The sequence below is a fragment of the Osmerus mordax genome, chromosome 14 (genome assembly GCF_038355195.1).
Source record: "Osmerus mordax isolate fOsmMor3 chromosome 14, fOsmMor3.pri, whole genome shotgun sequence".
Lineage (NCBI taxonomy): Eukaryota > Metazoa > Chordata > Actinopteri > Osmeriformes > Osmeridae > Osmerus > Osmerus mordax.
In genome coordinates, this window is record NC_090063.1 from 14,731,771 (window position 1) to 14,752,052 (window position 20,282).

Sequence of the window (20,282 nt, forward strand, 5' to 3'; positions counted from 1 at the left end):
GAGAGAGAGAGAGAGAGAGAGAGAGAGAGAGAGAGAGAGAGAGAGAGAGAGAGAGAGAGAGAGAGAGAGAAGAAAGACAACCCTCTTTCCTAGGAGAGAGACCAGTCAGGACATTGTTGAGCAGTGACTGGGGTTGGAACCTTCCTCTGTGTGGAACAGCAGCAGCAGACACAACTCATCACATCTCTGAATGTCTGCCATTCCTTCTTCAGACCAAAATATCCACCTTGGAGGTAAGAACTTGATCTTTGTTGCTGTCTCTCACATGTAGTGAACTGTTTAGTAAAGATTATTTTTGAAAGTTTCGACTTAAATGTATTCAAGCTGATGCGTTTATCCAAAACATAAAAAAACCTTAGTCCTACAGCAAATTTGGAGATCATTATTTGGCCTTTGCCTTCATGTCATGATTTATGGCTGTTCATCAAATAAACATCAAGGGGTTAGTTTGAGGGCATTGGTGATTCTACAGTACTGCCTTACTACCGTTATGCTCTTAAAGGTAACCGTGATCAAGTTTGCTTTGTGCTATTACAGTAACCAGTAAGTGCTTTGTAAACCTGTGAACATGTGCTCATGTATGTGTAGACGCAGAGAAACAGAGAAATAGGGGGAGGTATCGAGAGAGAGAGAGAGAGACAGACTGAGATATAGACAGAGAGAGAGAGAGAGAGAGAGAGAGAGACAGAAGGATAGAGAGAGAGAGAGCACAGGGTAAAAGACAAACAAGCTGGCTTGTATGTGCGATCAAAGCCCTCTCACATGGTCCCAGGCTGCTTGCTGGGCCCACTCATGAGCACAGTGCAGCTATCGTTCGTTCAGGTTGAATGGTCCACAGAGGTGGGAGGAGGGGGGAGGGAGGGAGGGAGGGAGAGAGGTAGGGGAAGAGTGTGAGAGAAAGGAGAGAGTACTGGTGACTGTTGTTATCTCTCTGATCTCACTCCCCCTCATGTTGCAGTGGTCACTGGATCCCCCCCCCCCCCCTGCTCCTCCAGCAGAGTTGCCCGCCCCTCCACCAGCACCTCTACATCCCCCTTCTTCTCCACCACCACCCCCTGCCCCTCGACCCCCTATCCCCCTCCCCACATCATCCCCTGCCCCGGGCCTGACCAGACCCTCTTTCCCAGCCGGCAGGGAAGGCCTTGGGCTGGGGGTCGACGGTCACAGCAGCTGGAGGAGGGAAAACAGACCTGAACAAAAAGGATCAGATGAAGAGATCAAGCCGCGGTGTGTGAAGGGAGGCCAGGCCCATGTAAGGAGCAATGATCCCGGGTGTTGCTACGGCGATCCGCTGCCTGGAGGGTGGGGGGTTGGGGGTCCTAAAAGCTCACTCGCTCACATGACCCGATCCCCACTCCAGTGAGGCACGGAGTCACATCTACCCTCTCTTACGGAGTCCCGACCAGGCAAGTTCCTTTACCGAACCTACCAAACCTACTGAAACGCTCCAGAGAACCGCAAGATGGGGTAAGAGATTTAAGAGGTGTGAGTTTATGAGCCATCTTGTTTATGTGGCGTGAGAGACCATGGTGAGTGACAGGTTTAGTAAGGCAGCTGTGCAACATGCGCTCACACTGCATAAATCATCTCTGATGGTTTGCTGTGGTAATTTATGCGCTGTTGGCATCAGATACACTTGTTGTTATTCCTGGATTTTAGTTTTGTTTTTTATAATCTCGCTCCAATTCATTTCAGATGCTTTACAGCCGTGTGGGCGAGATAGCTGTGTGCTTGGAGTTCATGTCCTCAGAGAGATATGATCAGAACCTGGGGGGATTTCTGTACAGCAGGGGCCTGTACTCCTTCACACTCCTCCGTTTAAAGTACACCTCTATTCTGGGTATGCATGTGTGTGTATGCGGATGCTTATCTGTGATTATTTATTGTGTTTTTTGTTTTGTCCTGTATCGATTTAATGTATATCAGTACATTTGATGTGTCAGGGATGTCCTTCTCCTTCTTCAGCAGGAGCAGAGAAGGGGAGGGCTGTGGTCCAAGTGTGTAGACTGTGCCCAAGCTACAGCAACATTACTGTGGACACGGGAGCCGAACACAGAATCCACTCACCTAAGTACTCTCACTCAGTCAAGCTACTGTGTAACTTTTGTCGTTTTCTTTTCTTTTCTTCCAACTTTAACCCTTGTGCTGCCTTCGGGTCACATGATCCAAAGGTTCATAACGAACCATCGTTGTACCCAATACAAAAACAAATTAAAATAATTTTCTTTTAACCTTCGCAATGTGGGGGGTCTCAGACAGCCCAACGGTAAAAAAAAAATGCTTCACTTTGTTTTTGTATGCGGTGAAATTGTCGCAATACGACGGTGGGTCACAATAACTGATGAGTCAGAATGACCTGAAGATAACACAAGGGTTAAATAATTGAGGTGGATGAACAGGTATGACAAAGAAAAGTCAGTGAATGTCGTCTTTCAATCATCTGTCATCATCTATCTCTTTCACAGCTTTCTTCCTATCCAGACTTAAAGTGAGTTCCAGAGTGAGTTCCTGATGTAGGCGTAGGAGTTAATGAGGGAAATACCCTAGGTTAAACCGAGCATGGGAGAATGAGAGAAGGGTGGGGGGAAGGGATGATTGGAACATGTGAGATTGAGGAAGGAGAGGAGAGAAGTGAAGAGGAGATGAGAGAGGAGGAGAGAGGAGCGGAAAAGAGAGCGAAGAAGAGAGGAGAGAAAGCAAATTTGAGCAGAGCAAAGTTGAGCAGCAGAGTGGAGGAGAGGAGCAGAGCAGAAGAGAGGAGAGCAGAAAAGTGGAGAGGAGGGGGGAGGAGAGGAGAGGAGGGGGGAGATGAGTGAAGAGCAAAGCAGAGGAGTGTGGAGAGAAAAAGAGAGGAGAAGATGAAGGAGGAGAGCAGAGGAGAGAAGAGGAACGTGGACGTGAGAGCTACTGGGGATAAGAGTTAAGTCTTGCTGTGGCTGTGTGGGTCTCTGGCATGCTGATTTGGGACCTTAAAATGAAAATCACATTGCCAGGGATTACCACTTTGCCACAGCCCTGGGATCTGGGACAGGTGCCGATGAAGGACCCTCATCTGAGTGTGTGCGTGTGGGACTTCATCCTCTGGTCAGGTGCAGAGCTTAGTCGACTGCTGAACAGTGAGTGTTTTCAGTTTGTTCACAGTGGCTAAGTTCTCCAGCTGAACAGAGACTGAGTGAAACGTGTAACAGATTTGTGACATGTTTACCTTCAATGTATGTGGAGCTGGACTAAGCCTGGATGTGTTGTGTCATGTGAGACTCAAACGGACATCAAGCAAACAGAGTCCATGAACCGTCAATTTTAAGAGTAATTGAACTCCAAAACCTCTGTTTTGAGTTAAACCCCTATAGTTATTACTCTAGCATGTCTAAATTAATTAATCCTGGTCTTGATTCTGAGAAATCTCTGCAAAAGTTTATTTATTTATTATTATTTGGTGGTAAATATGAAAACGGCGAGTTTAGTTAGCCTTTAACTGTTCGTCAGTCTGCAATTGTATTTGTGTGGAGGGTGCTGGTAAAGATCCAGACTCAGGTGCCTTCTGGGTGGATCACAGTTCTACTTTCAACTGGCTCAGCTCAGCAGGAACAGGAGTCTGGTTCTAATGCAACACATATCATAAAAAGTACATTTAAGTTAATAACATTAAAAAGGGACGTTTAACACTGCACAGACTCAGGATAATGTATTAAGGATTGATTTGTCTGTTGAATGTAAAAATGAAACATCAGTAAATGATTAAACTGTTTTAAGAGCCCTCTAATCTTTGCACAATGTGAATCTATATGACTATTGAAACCGTTTCAAATTCTTAAGTTGGATATTTGACGACAAAACAGTGCCCCTTAGTGACATCTAATGCACACTACACCACTCTCCAGATGTTGATGGTGATATTCCACTGTAAAACAGTATTAAATCGAACATCGTAAGCTTTCGGCAATTTGCACACTATTGGGTCGTTTCCTGTTTGACTGTTGCCTACACACCTTGCACGTAATTTTAGAAGCAAAACCAGAGATGTTATCTTCCAAAAACATTCATGCGGAACTATCAAAAATAATTGACATTTTTGTGGAATCGGCGGTTGAGGATATGCAAAGACAGCTAAATAAAATATCGTTGGCGATCTTGCCTAATGCTGATCCAGATCGATAGAGAAACGAACTTGCTGAAGAGGAAACTGAGTAATGTGAAGACAAACAGTTTGGTATGAGCCACTGGCATGAGCTGGCGATCTGTAAAGTTCTGAACTACTCATATGACTGTATTTTATCAGATGATCTTTTGTCAATTCTGACTTAATCTTTTCATCGTATTTTATCTATTGAGTTTGTCACATCTCGTCAGATTATCAGACGACACACCGTTATGAGTATTTGTAACGGAATGAGTTTTCCGTCTTCATGCAAGACCTGGGGAGCGCAACATCAAATAAATTAGACACTTTTATGAATGTGAGTTTTAGAGTAAGTAGAGAGGTGAAGCCTGTCAAGGTCTCAGGAGCAAAAGCTACAGAGGAACAGCAAATTGTTTCTGAAAGTGCTGTGAAAGGAGCATGTACAGGTACATTTATATCATAGCATGCTGCTTCTGAAAAGCTTTAACCAAGTGGCAACCACTCTTTAAAATTGTGCACTTTTGACACAGAACATTCTTTGTGGTGATTCTTATTTTTCTTGCAGTTGTGAGACCTGCAGAGAAAAAAGATCATCATATCGTTCCATCAAAGTCACACTCGGATGCAGATGAAGATAATGTCCAGGAAGGGGATTCAAATATGGGGCCAACTGCCAACATAGTTGCTTCTGGCATCATTCCCAACCCTTTTACATGTCCTACTTGTGAAAAAGGTTTCAAAAGCAAACGTGGTTTTAATGAGCACCTGCAGCGACATAGTCTTCACAAACTGGAGAGGGCCTTCAAATGTGACATTTGCAGGGAGTTTTTCAACTCCTTTAACCTTCAAGCAACACGTCGACTCATCTCACCGTGGCCTGTGAACTGTGTGACTTGCGTCTGCCAGATAAATTATCCTTAAAGAGACACAGTGTCAGAGTCAGGTGGCTGAGCGGAGAGGGAGTCGGGCTAGTAATCCGAAGGTTTCCAGTTCGATTCCCGGTCATGCCAACTGACGTTGTGTCCTTGGGCAAGGCAAGTAGGGCCCTACCTGCCTCGGGGGAATGTCCCTGTACTTACTGTAAGTCGCTCTGGATAAGACTAAGATAAATGACTAAATGTAAATGTAAACACATGAGTGCCCACATGAGGGAGAGGAGGCCTGCGCTCTGTGACGTGTGTGGAGAACTTTCCCAGAGTCTGAGCTCCCTCAGAAACCACATGAACACGCATCAGACACCAAACTCATTTGACTGTGATGTATGTGGCAGACGCTTCAAAGGACTTCAGACTCTGGAGACGCACCAGCGTGTCCACGCCGGAGAAAAGTCATTTAGCTGTGACACACCTAGTACATTACAACGACGATGCACACGCTCTCAGAAATCACTCAGACGTTCCTTCGATAGATAACCCCGCCCCCCCACCACAGATGGGTGTCAGGTGGGGATGAAGGTAAGGCCTTGAAAACAAACAATTCAGTCCATGGAGAAAACAAGTTTCACGAGTGCAATGCGTGTGGTAAACAATTCAGAAGTAGACTTGCATATGACAAGCATAAAAGCTTGCACTGCCAGGGGAAAAACACTTGTCTGTGAAGTATGTGACAAACAGCTGGGAAGTGAGAGGACTCTGAGGAATCACAGACAAATCCACACGGGGGAGAGATCGGCAGTGTGTGACGTCTGTGGCAAAGTCCTCCGCAACGCCTTCACTCTCAAACTGCACAGGAGCGTCCATTCTGGAGAGAAATCCTTCAGGTGAGGCGTGTGGCAAAGAGGCGTGTGGCAAAGAGTCCGCGACTGTGAATCTTCTCAAAAGACATCCGGTCTCACACACGGCACCGAAAACCTTACCGCTGCACGGCGTGCAGCAGGACGTTCACCCAGTCGTCCTCCCTGACGACGCATGAGTTGATCCACACGGGTGACAAGCGACATAGCTGTGACGTCTGTGGGAAAAGGTTTATCATCAAAGGCTATCTTCAGCAACACATGAGAAGCCACACGCCAGTGCATCTGAGAAAGCCGCATGCGAGGCCAGCATCACAGCGTAGGCCGGGCCCTGCGGTTAAGCCCAAATCACACGCGTGCGGTCAGTGTGGTAAAGCCTTTTACCTGAGGGCCTCTCTCAGTCAGCACATGGGCGTTCACACAGGTGAGACACCGTACCAGTGTCCTGTACATTTTTCAAGTTTAACTTTGAACACTGACGTGCGTGTTCACACAGGCGAGAAACCTTATGTTTGTCATGCCTGCGGGAAGGGATTCTCCCAGGGATCGCATTTGAACATCACGTGCACACAGGGATCAAGACGTTTGTGTGGGAGAAATGTCAGATGGCTGAGTGGTTAGGGGGTCAGGCTATTAATCAGAAGGTTGCCAGTTCGATTCTCGGCCATGCAAAATTACTTGTGTCCTTGGGCAAGGCACTTCACGTGTGATATCTATGATAATGGAATTGTACAAAAAGTACATGTGCATTCACCTTCCAGACCAACTTAGATTTCATTAGCCATAACCCAAGCCATAGTCACATGTCTGGGTTTGCTGTATTGGCAAACCTGCTCAATTCTAACCCTTGTCAGTCAGCACAAATTTATTCTGACTGTGGTAAATCCAGAAAAGTCGCGTTTGAGGGTCTGGCTTGACGTGATGAGTATGTTTAACCAGTTCAACTCGATTTCACAAGCAGTGCAGTTTGAGGAGACGTTTTTGAAATGGTGACCTTTCAAGCTTGTTTTTAATTCATGCAATGTTTTTTGTTGCATCTAATGTTTTGGGAAAATATTCTAAAGGTAGGGCCTAGATTTGTATTTTTGAAGTTGTGTCCTGGATCAGGGCAGGATCAGTAAATGTTGCAACCCTATTAATTTTGGCTTGAGGTCTCACCTCACTTCAAAGCCACTCACCCAAAACACATGAACCTGATTACTGCCAGGAAGTAGACAGACAAGTGCCCGTCCAATCATTGCATTCGGTTGAATAATGTACAATCAGTAAGTTCGATCCAAATTAAATGATTGGTTGTAGTTATTATTACTGTCCTGCGATTCACACAAATATCATATTTATAAAAAGATACTGTCAAACCTCTAGATTTATTGGTTGCTGTCAGGATGTAACGTTTATTTAAGCAAATATGTCAAAAACCTGCCTTTAATATATTTGATTAACAGATATTTTATGTTCAATGAAGCTCTTTTTTAAACGTGTTTCCCTACAATGGCTAAGGAGGTTACATACGCTATTACGCGATCACCCACATTATTCAACTCAATCAACTGACATAGCAGCAACTGGTTGATAATGTTTAGGGGAGCTGCCCCTTTAACATCATATTTGGGGCGGAGTAAGGATTTAAGTCGTCCGCCATTTTGAACCACACCGCATGTGCCTCAGTCGTGCTCAATGTTGCTCAAACTGGCGTGCTAGCGAAAATTGGACAGAAGCAGGCAAGAAATGGTTATTGTTCATTGACGCAGACCGGTAGAAATGTTTGCTCCTGAATAGTCTGGCGCGTACATACTGCAATAAATTTAGTGTTGCATCCATTTTCCTTTAGTTGATTTTGCAAACAAATTCTCAATTTCAACATGAAGGGTATAGTTGAGGATCCGACAGCCGATGTTGCTGAAAGTGCGGGGTTTGGGTGTGCCGTGACAAACCGTTTTGGTCAGCTTTTAGACGACGAAGCTGATCCCTTTGACATCATTCGTGAGGCCCAAGCTGAGAAAAAGAAAAAGAAGAAGGAAGAGGCTAAAAAACCTGCACCTAAACCAGTAAAAAAAGAATCTCAGAAAGACAGGCGAGTTCCTGTCAGTGGCGGTGAAGGCGACAACTCGGCTCAGACCAAAACTTCTCAGGGTGAGTTTGACATCGCTCGGTAACTGTCATTGTTAAATACATGCCATTAATGTAGTTTATCCAAGTTAAATTGATAGCTGTCACAATCATCGCAACTATCTTGGCTAGTTGTAGTTAGCCAGCCCGCCTATATCTGGGCCTGAGTCATGTACGTAGGCCAGCCCGTGTTTTCTGGTTTTGTGCGCCCATGCTGGTGTGCATGCTAGCTAGCTAGCTGGTGTGCATGCTAGCTGGTGTTCATGCTTGCATATGTGCATGCTAGCTAGCATATGTGCATGCTACTTGATGTGCATGCTAGCTAGCATGGTCTCGGACTAGTGAAAATCAAATATCTAAAGCCAGTTGTCCATTGTAGCTAGTTCTCAAGATACATCATGCAGCACACCCGGTCATTCGAGTTTTATGATTAATTTACAGGTCAGAGGTTTCCTTCTCGTGGAGGAGGTTCGGGACCAGCAGAGGAGCGTGGCGAGAGACGCGTTGGTTTCCGGGACAGAAGACCCAACGACAATGAGGCCTCCATGGGATTCTCTATTGAAAGGTGTGATTGTTGACAAAAGGCTATACACAATGGCGGGGTAGCTAGGATTTAAAGTGGCCCCCGCACTTGTCACACGTGCCTGTTTCTCATAACGAGCTTGACCATTCCACATGCCGACTAGTTGTCCATCTGGTGACATGACCTACTAGACTTCCCATGTCCAGATGCCATGTGGTTGTGTGATAAGGCACAATTTGTTTTGATACGCTGCTGTAATGCTGCAATTGATCCCAAATATATGAATAGTCTATTATCTATAATTCTCTCCCCCACACATGCCACACCCAAACCCACAACACACTCACACATACACGCACCCAACCCTCCCCCCCACACACACACATACACACACACACACACAGACCCGCTGAGCAGGGAGAGCGTGGTACCAGAGGCCGCGGTGGTGGACGAGGAGGAGGAGGACGAGGGATGAGAGGCGGCGGCAGCGGCCAGTTCAGGTCCACGGATGGGTTCGACCAGCGGGGCAAGCGCGAGTTCGAACGCCACAGTGGCAGTGATAGAACGTGAGTGACCCCCCCTCCCCCGTTTATTCACCTGCTTTTCATCATCATTCAAAATGAAACAAAGACAATTTAGCTGCAGCGTAGCTGGGTGAAAGTGCGTTGGGGGCTGGTGTGAGAGTGAAGCTAATGTTGTCCTCCTCTGACAGTGGTGTCCGCCCTGAGGAGAAGAGGGGAGGCAGTGGCCCTCGTAACTGGGGCTCCATGAGAGACCACATGAGGTGAGTGTTTCCCAGGCACCACAGCTAGCAACCCTGCCCTGCATCAGCAGTGAGGGCGCTTTAGTAGTGGCGTTTAACTGGCGCCTGGTTCTGAGGGCAGACGAGGCCTTTTCTAAGAAGCATGAGGAAGGGATGTGCTAACTGTGTGAGGGTGAGTTTGTGATCTAGATGTTTAAGTGACGTGGCATATTTAGGGCCTTCTGATAATCCAAAAGAGATCTACCTTTGAGTATGAGGGTGAAATGTTTGCGGTGATCTGTCCGACATTGAGGGTGATCGTCTTATCGTGATCTGTCCGACAGTGCGGCGGCCGACGGAGCTCCGGCGGACGAGGGAGCCGAGAGAGAGGAAGGGGCGGAGCCTGCTGACGCTGGAGCCAATCCGTGAGTGACACCAGACCATTCTTTATTGCCGAAACACGTCACACTCGCCCACCAGCCCACTCATGTCACACAGCGTTTTTAATCCATAGCATTAACAGGGTCAGCTATGACCCCCAAAACAACCGTCTGTCCAGGGTGAGGCATGGGCAGGGGTCGTGACCCCAGACTTAACCCTCTGCTGTCCCTCAGGTCTGCTGAGGGGGAGGCGGAGGCCGCGGAGCCCCCCGCAGTGGAGATGTCCCTGGATGAGTGGAAGGCCCTGCAGAAGCAGAGCAGACCCAAGGCTGAATTCAACATACGCAAGGCTGACACCTCTGTGCCCTCTGACTCTATGGTCATCCACAAGTCCAAGAAGGCTCTGGAGGTGAGAATAGAGCCAGATCCAAACGGAACGCCCCAACAGTGTGTGTGTGATTGTGGAGGCCTGAGGTTTGATGGGGTGGGTCAGTGGTCTCCAACCGTGGTTCTTGGGGCTTGCTGCCCTGCATGGTTTACATTTAGTCATTTCAGACGCTCTTATCCAGAGCGATTTAGATGTTTCCCTGCTCCAACACACCTGGTTCAAATGAAGGTTCGTTATCAGGCTTCATAACGACCCATTCATTAGAATCAGGTGTGTTGGAGCAGGGAAACATCTAGAACATGCCGAGCAGGGTTAAAGACCGCTGGTGCAGCTAACACAGCCATGGGTAATTAGTATCTGCACAGGCTGTGGTGGATTACTAATGTAGGGTTTACTGTTCAAACTTTTCTAGTTCAGGGAACATTAATAATATGATTACATTCAATAGACTTTTTTTTAGTTATATAAATAGTTAATATAGTACAAGATGTTTTAACTAATGTGAAAATACGTCTTAAAGGTATTTTTGTAAGGGCCAGTATTAACTTTGGTTTGTGTTTAACATGCTGTCATCAGTGTTTGTGTGAATGTTGGCGTTATATGAATTATACATTTCATTTGAATTGATTTAACGGGTGCATATATCCAAAGCTTTCTACATTTAATGTATTCAGTTGGTACAGGGGGAGATTTAATATTCGTGAATATAGAAAAATTTTGGGGGGTGGAATTTTGTTTATTTTATACTTTCAGTGTAAATTTGTTAATATTCTGAATTTTACAGCCTAATGTTGGGCTATTAAGACGTTAAGTACTAGTATAATATCAGTCAGGTTGAGTTCTACGTCTCCTGACCCTGCTGCTCTCCCTCGTCCAATCAGGAGCAAGCTGAGGAGGCGGAGGAGGAGTCTATGCGTCGCCCCGCCAACGACATCACCGCCAAGCTGGAAATCAATTTCGGCAGCCTGGGCCGCCCCTCCCGAGGAGCCAGGGGCGGGGCACGCGGTGGTAGGGGCCGCGGCGGGCCAGTACCCCGCCCTGACACAACCTCTCCCCAGAAACCTCCAGAGAAGGTGAGGTTCCTACGCTGCGCTCCCTCTGTCCCCGAGTGTGGTTAGGGAGCCGTACGCCACGCTCCCTCTGTCTCCGAGTGTGGTTAGGGAGCCGTACGCCGCGCTCCCTCTGTCTCCGAGTGTGGTTAGGGAGCCGTACGCCGCGCTCCCTCTGTCTCCGAGTGGGGTTAGGGAGCCGTCTGCACGCGGTGGGCGTTCTGTGCGGTGTACTTCACAGGCAGCTGTTTAGTAGGGTTTGAAAACCTTCTCTTTGTCATTGTTGGTTAAAAGAGGAAGTGGGAGGGGGGTTGGGGCTTAAAGTTAGATTTGATCAAGTTACATTTTATTTATTTAGCAGAAAATCAAGGATCTGAAGTGTGGTGGTGCTACCTGACAGTGCATCAATAACCGTCTGTAACGGAGTGTGATTGGTTCGTCCGCAGCCCCGTGTCCAGACCCGGGTCCCCAACCCGGACGACCCAGAGGACTTCCCTGCCCTGGCCTGAGGCAGGGGGCCAGTGCTGGACCTGAGCCCAGTTTACAGGTGGCCCGGTCATACCTGTACTGTGCCTTAGAGGGGTCTGCTGCACTTCCCACGAGGAGACATAAATTAGTGACGGGTTCGGCTCGTATACATCCCAAAGGACTGTTTATAAATATCAGAGTTCCCTTCTGAGCTGTGTAGTTCAGATCAATGGCCTTTCATTGCATTGGGAAAATATGAATACTTGACCTGTTTATTAAAAAAATAAATGCACTGTTGACGTTCACTTGTGTTTTATTTTTGATGCGTGTGACCTTAATTTGTTTAAATTGTGGTGTTTAAGATGTAGTTTTAGATCAAATGTAGATCTAATAAATATGAAGGAACAGGTGCTCAAGTTCAGTGGAGTTGGTGGGTAATGTGTTCAACTGCAGTACTGCAAGTCATCCACAAGGTGGAGCAAAAATATCACAATTACATGTACTGCTACCTTAGAAATCTCACACAATTTGAATGTGGTCACTGGTCATGTAACCTTTTAAAGTGTCAAATGAGTCATACCAGGAGTAAATTTGACACTTTTGGCCAACATTTCTCCATGTGACATACAAAACACATGGGCAGTACAACAGAAGGATCAGAAGTGCAAAGTTTGAACAGTATTTCAGAAAAGATACTATCGTTTTCCTGGATGTTGTGGTCATGTGTTGGAGCAGAATTCCTCCGTCCAAACACTCCGACTGACTGGCTTTCTCCCCTGTAGTTGTCTAAGTTTACGAGCTTTTTGTCTACAACCACCTGCCTTCTCCAGACCGCCCCCCTACGTTGAGCTTAGCTAGCCTGTCACCTGCTAATGCCACGTTATTGCATTTTGTCTAACCTTTTGCAGTGTTAATGCGCAGAGGAATGTGGCGTTTTCACGGTTGTTAGACTAGCCCAATCCCTTTACTGTGTGAAAAGGACCAAAGCTTAAGTTCCCTACCAGCGACGGCACTTCACTGACCTGCATATCACCATCTGTTCAAACTCAACTTTACTGCTTACATGCAATGCTTCTGGTCATGTCTAAGAAAGGGAAACAACATAGTTCCTTGGCTTTTTTTCATGAAAGGATACTTGTTAGGGACAGGTTCAAGATGTCAGCCTCGTGGTGATGGTTCATGGAGAAAGGCTCCCGTTGGTTCTCACTCACTGGAGTTGATGGAGAGGGTTGGAAGGAAACCGATCACCATACAAGCAAGGCTTTCTAATGGATGGATGGATGGATGGATGGCCACTCTTGCTGTTGGTGGTGGTGCTGGGTTCCAAATCAATATGATCAACTGTTATGGCTGTGCCATGATTGATCTGGCAGCCTTTGACCTTGACTGCACACCATTAATTAAACTCCACAGAGCTGTGATGGGATGACGGAACACGGCCCAGCATGGGAATTCATCCATCATCCCTCTGCCTGTGGGAACTGAGTGTGTGTGTTTGTCGTCTTGCATCCTTGTGTCTGTGTGAAAGATGTTTGCCTCGGAACTTGTGAATCCGAAGCTTGATGTCGGGAGTACAGGCAGAACGTCTGGAATGTCTAACGTAAGCGGTTGTAAGGTTGAGAACTCAGTAGCACTCGGGAGAAAAGCGTCTTTTAAATAATACAATGTTTATTCATTACATTATTATCACTACTGGAAATGTCAAACGTGCTGGAAAGCGCACATCCCCGACACAGGATGTGTTCTTGTTACAGCCTGTGGTGTGGTCTACTTGATACTCTGGCTGAGACAGGAAACGCACCAGGACTTCCTGTATGCTCCCCATCAAATGAGCAGTGATACGTGTGGGTGGGTAAGGGGGGCACGGAGGGGCCATGGTAAAAAGACAGTATGTTCACTGCTTCATAACGGGATACATTAACACCCCCCCCCACACACGCATAACACCTCACAGGACACTACATCATCCCCCCCACACACACACAACACTACACCACACAGGACACAACACCACACCCACCCACCACTCTCACCACACCTACACAGCACACACACAACACAATCACACTCAGGTCTTGGATGAACGGATGGCTCATTTTATTGATTGACAGGTAAAGGTCGAGGGGGGGGGGGGCTCTCATGTTACATGCGCATGGGAAGCCATTGGAGGAGTGGAGAGCCACATCACCCTGTCAACAAGGAAGCAGGAAATGTCTCTCAACAAGACAAGTTGAGGGGTTCTGTCTAATGCTACTCGGCTTCCAAATTATTTTTCCTGTGTGTTCAGGACATGCTGAGTGTGTGTGTGTCTAAGCATGTGTGTGTGAATGTCTGCATGCGTGTGAGCAGTAACTCTCCTCCTCTAATGGTCCATTAAGACTCCTTCATTTGTCCCAAACAGGCTGAAAAGCTCTAATGGAGAGCATGTTTCAGCAGAGCCAGAGCTGCAGTCAGGCCAGGAGATGAAGACAGCCACACTGCTCTGGGAATAATACGACCTAATAAGATCTGCAAAGTGCTTGCATGGTAAAATCGATACCAAATTGAAATGTTGCCATGGCCACACAGAGGGTTGATTCTAGCAGGAGCAGAAGACCCCTAGCCAGGCTTGAAACCTCACACTCATAGTGATACACTGGGGGTCTTTATTGACATGTCTTTTCAGTATGTTCAATAATTGTCTTTTGGACTATTATTTTCAAGTAGATCTCAACTTCGATAGACACATGGCCACAATAATGTTCACTGTTCTTGGCCTACGCAATTTGTCAACGGGTAATATTGACTATGTGTGTCTGTAAAGGGTTGGATTTTCCCTCTGAAATAAATCCCAGCAGATATTCAACACGTTAGGGCCTCATATCACTGGGATGAGCACAGTGGCTCAGAGTGTTTGTCTGTTGATCAAGAGGTCAAGGTTCGAATCCCTCCAAGTCCCTCAAACCACCTGTTGTGTTGCCATGGAAAGAGGAGATGGATACAGATGCTCTTGTAGATGTACACCAACAGCGCAGCCTTGGTAGTTAGAACCAGACATGGACCCCTGCAGGTTGGCACACAAGCCCTGCAAGTCTAGACAGTTCTAGCTGGCATAGCCTAGCCCTGCCAGTCTAGCGAGTTCTAGTTGGCACACTAGCCTAGCCATGCCAGTCTAGCAAGTTCTAGTTGGCACACTAGCCTAGCCCTGCCAGTCTAGCGAGTTCTAGTCGGCACACTAGCCTAGCCCTGCCAGTCTAGCGAGTTCTAGTTGGCACACTAGCCTAGCCCTGCCAGTCTAGCGAGTTCTAGTCGGCACACTAGCCTAGCCCTGCCAGTCTAGTGAGTTCTATTTGGCACACTAGCATAGCCTTGCCAGTTTAGAGAACCTTCTAGACGGCACAGTTAGGTATTTAGGTAAACGTGCAGCGCAGAGCTGTGAACCGTGAGCCTGTGGGCAGTCTCTCACCGTCTCCAAGGAAACAATTAGGATTGTTTCTTCACGGGCACCGTATAATAGCCCTTACCTTCTGCGGAGAAAAACAACCCTCGCCAGCGCTATCGGGGGATAGTCAGGCTTCGCGAAGGACTCGTGTGTTTGCCTGCCCTCTAAGGTTCGGAGGTACTCTCCTGGTTCGTTAGTTAACGTTGGGTTCTCCACACAAACGGACCAGCTGTTTAAAAGAAAGAGGCGTTAGAAGCTCCATGTCTCTCTTTCTCTCTTGTACTTTCTTCCATTCTCTTTCTCGCTCTTCCCTTTTCTCTTTTACCCTCTGTAATTCTTTATCTCTATCTCCCTCTCTCCCTATCGCTTATTTGCTCCAATTCTCTAATCCATCACTCTTTCTCTCTCGCTCTCTTTCTCACTTATTCTCTCTCCCTTCTTCCTCTCATTTACTATATACATTGTGGGGTGTCTCAATGTTACTGCAGGTGTTAGTGGACCTGTAAGAACCTGTAGGATTGATTTAGACTGCAGGGCATAGTCGGTCAGATGCGGTTCATAGACCCAAAGGCAAAGGAAATAGATTCTGAATTTATTTATCTCACTCTGGATGGATGTTGGGGATATATAAAGGATTTATAAATTCATGATCCGTGAACAAATGTCTCTTTTTGTTATTATGCTATTCGTCAAGGATTGAGCCCTGATTGCTAGATAAATAATTGATAAGCCTGAGTGTGTGTTGATGTTTTTCGTCTGGGAGAAGATGAATACACTAAGCACAGCTGGGAACCTCTTATTAGGAGAGTGTGAAAGCTGCGTTAAACACAGAGGCACCAGGGTGTTTCAGAGACGCCACGCACAGTTACAACACATGATTACCAGAAAACATGCCAGTCTTGGTCAATGGCAGCTCTGTCATTAAGAAAAAGCGTTCCGAACAGTTCAATTAGTACACCTCAAGAGAGAGCGAGGGAGGAGAGAGAGAGAGAGACCGCGAGAGACGGACACACCACGCACAATCACGCAGGTAACTGTGTGTGTACGTTGGGGTGTTTATGCTTGGTTATGTCCCCCGTGAGAGCGGGTCACGGTCCTCCCTGGATGCCAGTGGGGAACGGCAGCGGGCAGGGGCAGACAGACAAGGAGAAACTGCCTCCTGGTGTGACTGAAATGAGAGATGCAAAGTGCTCTCGTCTCCGAAATGAAAGACAAATCGGAGGCCCCTTAGCAGGAGCCAGACAAGCCTGTTGACCTGCAGAGCACAGGATGAGAAGCAGAAACAGCACTGCAATGTCATAACAATTCAGTCTCGTTGTATTCCAGATGGTAGGAGCCTGATAGACAATGATGGGACAAGGTATATCGTTGATTTAGAACAAGTTCTAGTCATAACTTGAAGAGCGGGGATTGGCCTAAATGTCCGTGGACGTATGTGTGTGAGTGTCTGTGTGTGTTTTAATGTAGGTATGTGTGTCTGTGTGTGTAAATGTGAGTGTGTGTGTGTGTGTGTTGCCCCTGTCTTTCAGAGTGTGTCTAGGCACAAGGCTGAGAGGAGGCAGGTCTGCAGTTGATAATCTGTAATTAATTAGAATGAGCAAGCAGACTGTAGACTGCTGATAGCAGATGGAGGAGTGTTGCTGTAGGGTGTGCGCTCCCCTCTCCTCCTCTTCCTGCTTCCCTATCTTACTCCTCAGCTCCTCTCCTCCTTCTATAGCTCCCCTCTCCTCATCCTCCTCCTGCCCTCCCCCTCCTCGCCTCCTCCTGCTCCCCTCTCCTCCTCTCCATTCCTCCTCCGTCTGCTCTCCTCCCCTCTCCTCCTGCATTCCTTCCCCTCTGTCCCCTCTCATCCTCCTCCTCCTCTCCCCTTCTCTCCGTGCCCAGTGATGGATGTGTGAGGTCGGGAGGTGAGCGGAGGGTGCATCTCTCAGCTGGGGCCTGGGCAGGAGTGACAGGGAGAACTGGAGACAGCAGCGCACTACCGAGAGACAGATCCCAGGTTCTTAAATCTTCATTAGTCCCTGGTAAATGAGGTTTGTATGCACTTCCACACAAACTGACACACACACAGGCGAAAACACACACACAGTTTAAATGCATACATGTGCACATACACACACACACACACACACACAAACACACACACACACTACATCATATCCATTACATCTTAACTGAAAACCATGGTAATGGTGTCTATTGATTTCTTCGTCCCTGGATCAGTGAGGCATGTAGAGTTTGGATTCTGGGTAATGAAATTACCTTTGCTTTCGACGATGTCAAGAAAACGTTACAGAGGGAAGACAAGCTTTATTGTCCATGTGGCAAACAAAAAACCTCCTGGCACATCTCATCTTTTAGAGTGGTTCTGCCATGTAGGCTGTTTGATAGGATTATCCACAAGTCAACAACAGCAGAAGAGGATGTCAACCACTTGGAAACTGGATCTCCTGGTAGTCCCATCCTGGAAGAAGGAACCTGGCCATGCCTGCACCCTGGAAGACTGGACCCTGTTTGACGGTCCCATGCAGATAGACTGAGCCTGGCCTGAAGGCTGGAAGGTCAACTCATCTCCTACCAAGGAAGTGACAGACATGCCACCTTCAGTGGAGATGGATCGGTGGGCGGGCAGACAGATCGAACAGTCAATCAAACAGACAGTCAGACAGACAGACAGACAGACAATCAGGCAAGAAGGAAGATAGGTGTGTATGTGACAGTGTGTGTGAATCTGTGAGTGTGCATGTATGTCTGTGTGTGTGTACAGTGTGTACAGTGTGTGTGTGTGTGTGTGTATTTCCTTACCCCCCCCCCCTCTCTGCCCCCTCACAGCCTAAGGCTCTCAGTCAGTAAACACAATGCAGCCTTTAATTAGCCCTCTGTTTCTAATTGATTAAAAATCCCAACGGTGCAATTATGCGATTGCATACACGCTCTCCTCTCTCTCTTTCTGTCTCTTTCTCTTTTTCTGTCAGACTCATTATGAGACAAAATGGGTTGTCACAATACAGAACACACGGAGATCTCTAAACCTGTCTAACCAATACCAGATGCATATGATATCTAACTGACACCAAACCAATGATATTTTGACATATTGATTTAGCAAACGCTTTTTTATTCCAAAGCGACAGACAAACAGTGCATATAGATTCAGGCAGAAAGACTCAGTAGTAGTAGTTAACTAACACTTTGTTGCTTGGTTACAGCACATGTTTTGGCATAATGGTCCTGCTCACACCAGCCTGCTGCCGCACCCGACGGAGACACTGTCTCCACCTCCGAGCAGAGAGCACAAGTGTGTGTGTACTGTACACGTGTGTGTGTGATTGACTCACTCCCCCCGTGTGCAGTCGGGTGCATAAACGTCCACCTCATCATCATTCCCTCCGCAGCAGTGTGTTGTCGTCCTCGGGGTGGGGTTTCCAGGACCAACCTGGCCCACGACGAGGCCCCCCCCCCCCCCCCCCCCCCCCCACGCAGTGAAACAACACTCAGGCAGATCACCACCAAGGGCTACACACCCTCATCATGGAGTCCTTCCACCCAGACTGGCTGTAAAACATTCACGCCTCATGAATAACAATGAGGGCTGCACACATCCAGCGCTCCAACTATGACTGAGCTGACTAGGAGTTTATTATGAAGGTGTTTTATGATTAATATTCTTATTATTATTCTTATTATATTACTCGAATTATTTTTATCCTGATTATTATTAGCAGTAGTATAAATAATAGTATTATTAGTGGTATTAGAATGAGGATGCAGATTGCAGGATGCTGATGGCAGGTGGAGGAGTGTTGCTGAAAGGTGTAGTAGTTTTATTATCGTTATTGTAATGATCAGTAGTGGTATTATGCCACGTGGATGTGTGTGAATGTAGCTGGTTCAGGAGACCAGATGCACTGGGTTTAAGGTCTCAGTTCTGGATAATAAGTATTTTTCACATCACACCTTTTACCTATTCTTCAGCAGGCAGCTGTTCAGTTATTCATTTGGCTTGTTTTGATAAATCATGCTTCTCAACTCAGATGTAATTCTGACCTAAATCCCTTCAGGGACCCAATTTGTCCACACTCCTGGATTGAAGCGTTAGAGAAAGAAAATGTGTTCTGATTTAATGTACAAACGCATGGAGTTCTCTTTGTGTGATTCTCTGTCACAGAATAACAGCTATTGGGTTTCTCTGGTACAGCACTCAGCACTCCAAAAATGTCTCCCGGCACTCCCAGCTAATCCAAACAGCAAGAGAGCAGTCAGACTCGAAGAAAACTCTTCTCCTCTAAGAGAGGTCAGGTTGACCTTGGCCCCTGTTCAGTCGAACCGTGGAAACCGTTTCTCGGGGGGTGAATTAAAAACAACAGTCTTTCCACTCAGAGAACATGTGTTTGTTGCTGTCGAGTTTCTTTATAGTTCACACTGTAAATATTGTTCTGTTGAGTTCCGGAACCCAATTGTGGGATTTCTTGTCTTTGACTTCACCTGGTTGCCATGTATGAGTTTAAATGGAAAAAAAATCCCCTCTTATCGTCTCTAATGATCCCCTTTATGGGCTTTTGTAGCTGGAGATACAGAGAGAGAGATAGAGCGACACATTTCACCTGCATGACCTTTCTCTGAGGTCACAACCAGAAGCTCTCTAATCTCTTTAAATTTGACGGCGTTAGAGTCGTTCGTGCTATCTCCCAGCATGCTTCACTCTCCCTGCCACACTTCCTTAACCAGCTGATGCTGCATGCAGGACTAACTCAGGCACAGCTTGACATTTGGCATCGGGAGAAAATATATTGGATTTGTAATTGAATTAGTGTGTGGAGAGAACTCTTTCTGGGACCTGTTTCAGAGAGAACGGAGCCACTCTGGAGTTGTCTCTGGTTGATGTTTGTGAAAAATCCCCAACTGCTTCTCAGCCTTGGCTGCAGCATAATGAAGAGACCTGGATCCCATTTGTGTGATTGAAGTTAGGCTTTATCAAAGGGAACAGTTATGCGTTTGATTACTGCTACTCAGAGAATAGGCGTAGCCAAGAAAGTCTTATACGTAACTTAATTCATAGCCAAGAAATGATAACCGGATGCTTGCTCCTGAAGTTCTTGCACATATATTCCCATCCCACTCGATACAAATTAACCAAAAAAAGAGAATCATTACTGATTAGCTTTCAGCATTTTTGTGAGATGATCAACAGTATAAAGTTGTTTTCTTCAAGGTGACAAGGTGCATTCCGAAACATTCCGGAGTGACACGGAACATTCCGGACCGTCCTTAACCAGTTATGTTTGCTTCCCTGCACGGTGATAGGTGGTTCCTGCTCACCTGGTTCTGCTGTGTGGCGACAGGCCCTTTG

General features: G+C 46.7%; 1 protein-coding gene across 1 annotated transcript; it reads left to right on the plus strand.

The window, feature by feature from the left end:
• The first annotated feature begins 7,520 nt into the window (after nucleotides 1-7,520).
• zgc:103482 (intracellular hyaluronan-binding protein 4) lies at nucleotides 7,521-11,808 on the plus strand. Its single transcript, XM_067250962.1, has 8 exons — nucleotides 7,521-7,985; nucleotides 8,403-8,526; nucleotides 8,889-9,050; nucleotides 9,197-9,268; nucleotides 9,571-9,651; nucleotides 9,841-10,015; nucleotides 10,876-11,067; nucleotides 11,490-11,808. The coding sequence occupies exons 1-8, from the start codon at nucleotides 7,715-7,717 to the stop codon at nucleotides 11,550-11,552; spliced, it is 1,140 nt and encodes a 379-aa protein (XP_067107063.1). The 5' UTR covers nucleotides 7,521-7,714; the 3' UTR covers nucleotides 11,553-11,808.
• The last annotated feature ends 8,474 nt before the right edge of the window (nucleotides 11,809-20,282 follow it).

Coding starts and splice junctions, on each gene's coding strand:
- zgc:103482 (XM_067250962.1), top strand. CDS start 7,715: ATGAAGGGTATAGTTGAGGATCCGACAGCCGATGTTGCTGAAAGTGCG. Junction 8,527..8,888: donor ATGGGATTCTCTATTGAAAG/GTGTGATTGTTG, acceptor ACACACACACAG/ACCCGCTGAGCAGGGAGAGC. Junction 9,269..9,570: donor TCCATGAGAGACCACATGAG/GTGAGTGTTTCC, acceptor TCTGTCCGACAG/TGCGGCGGCCGACGGAGCTC.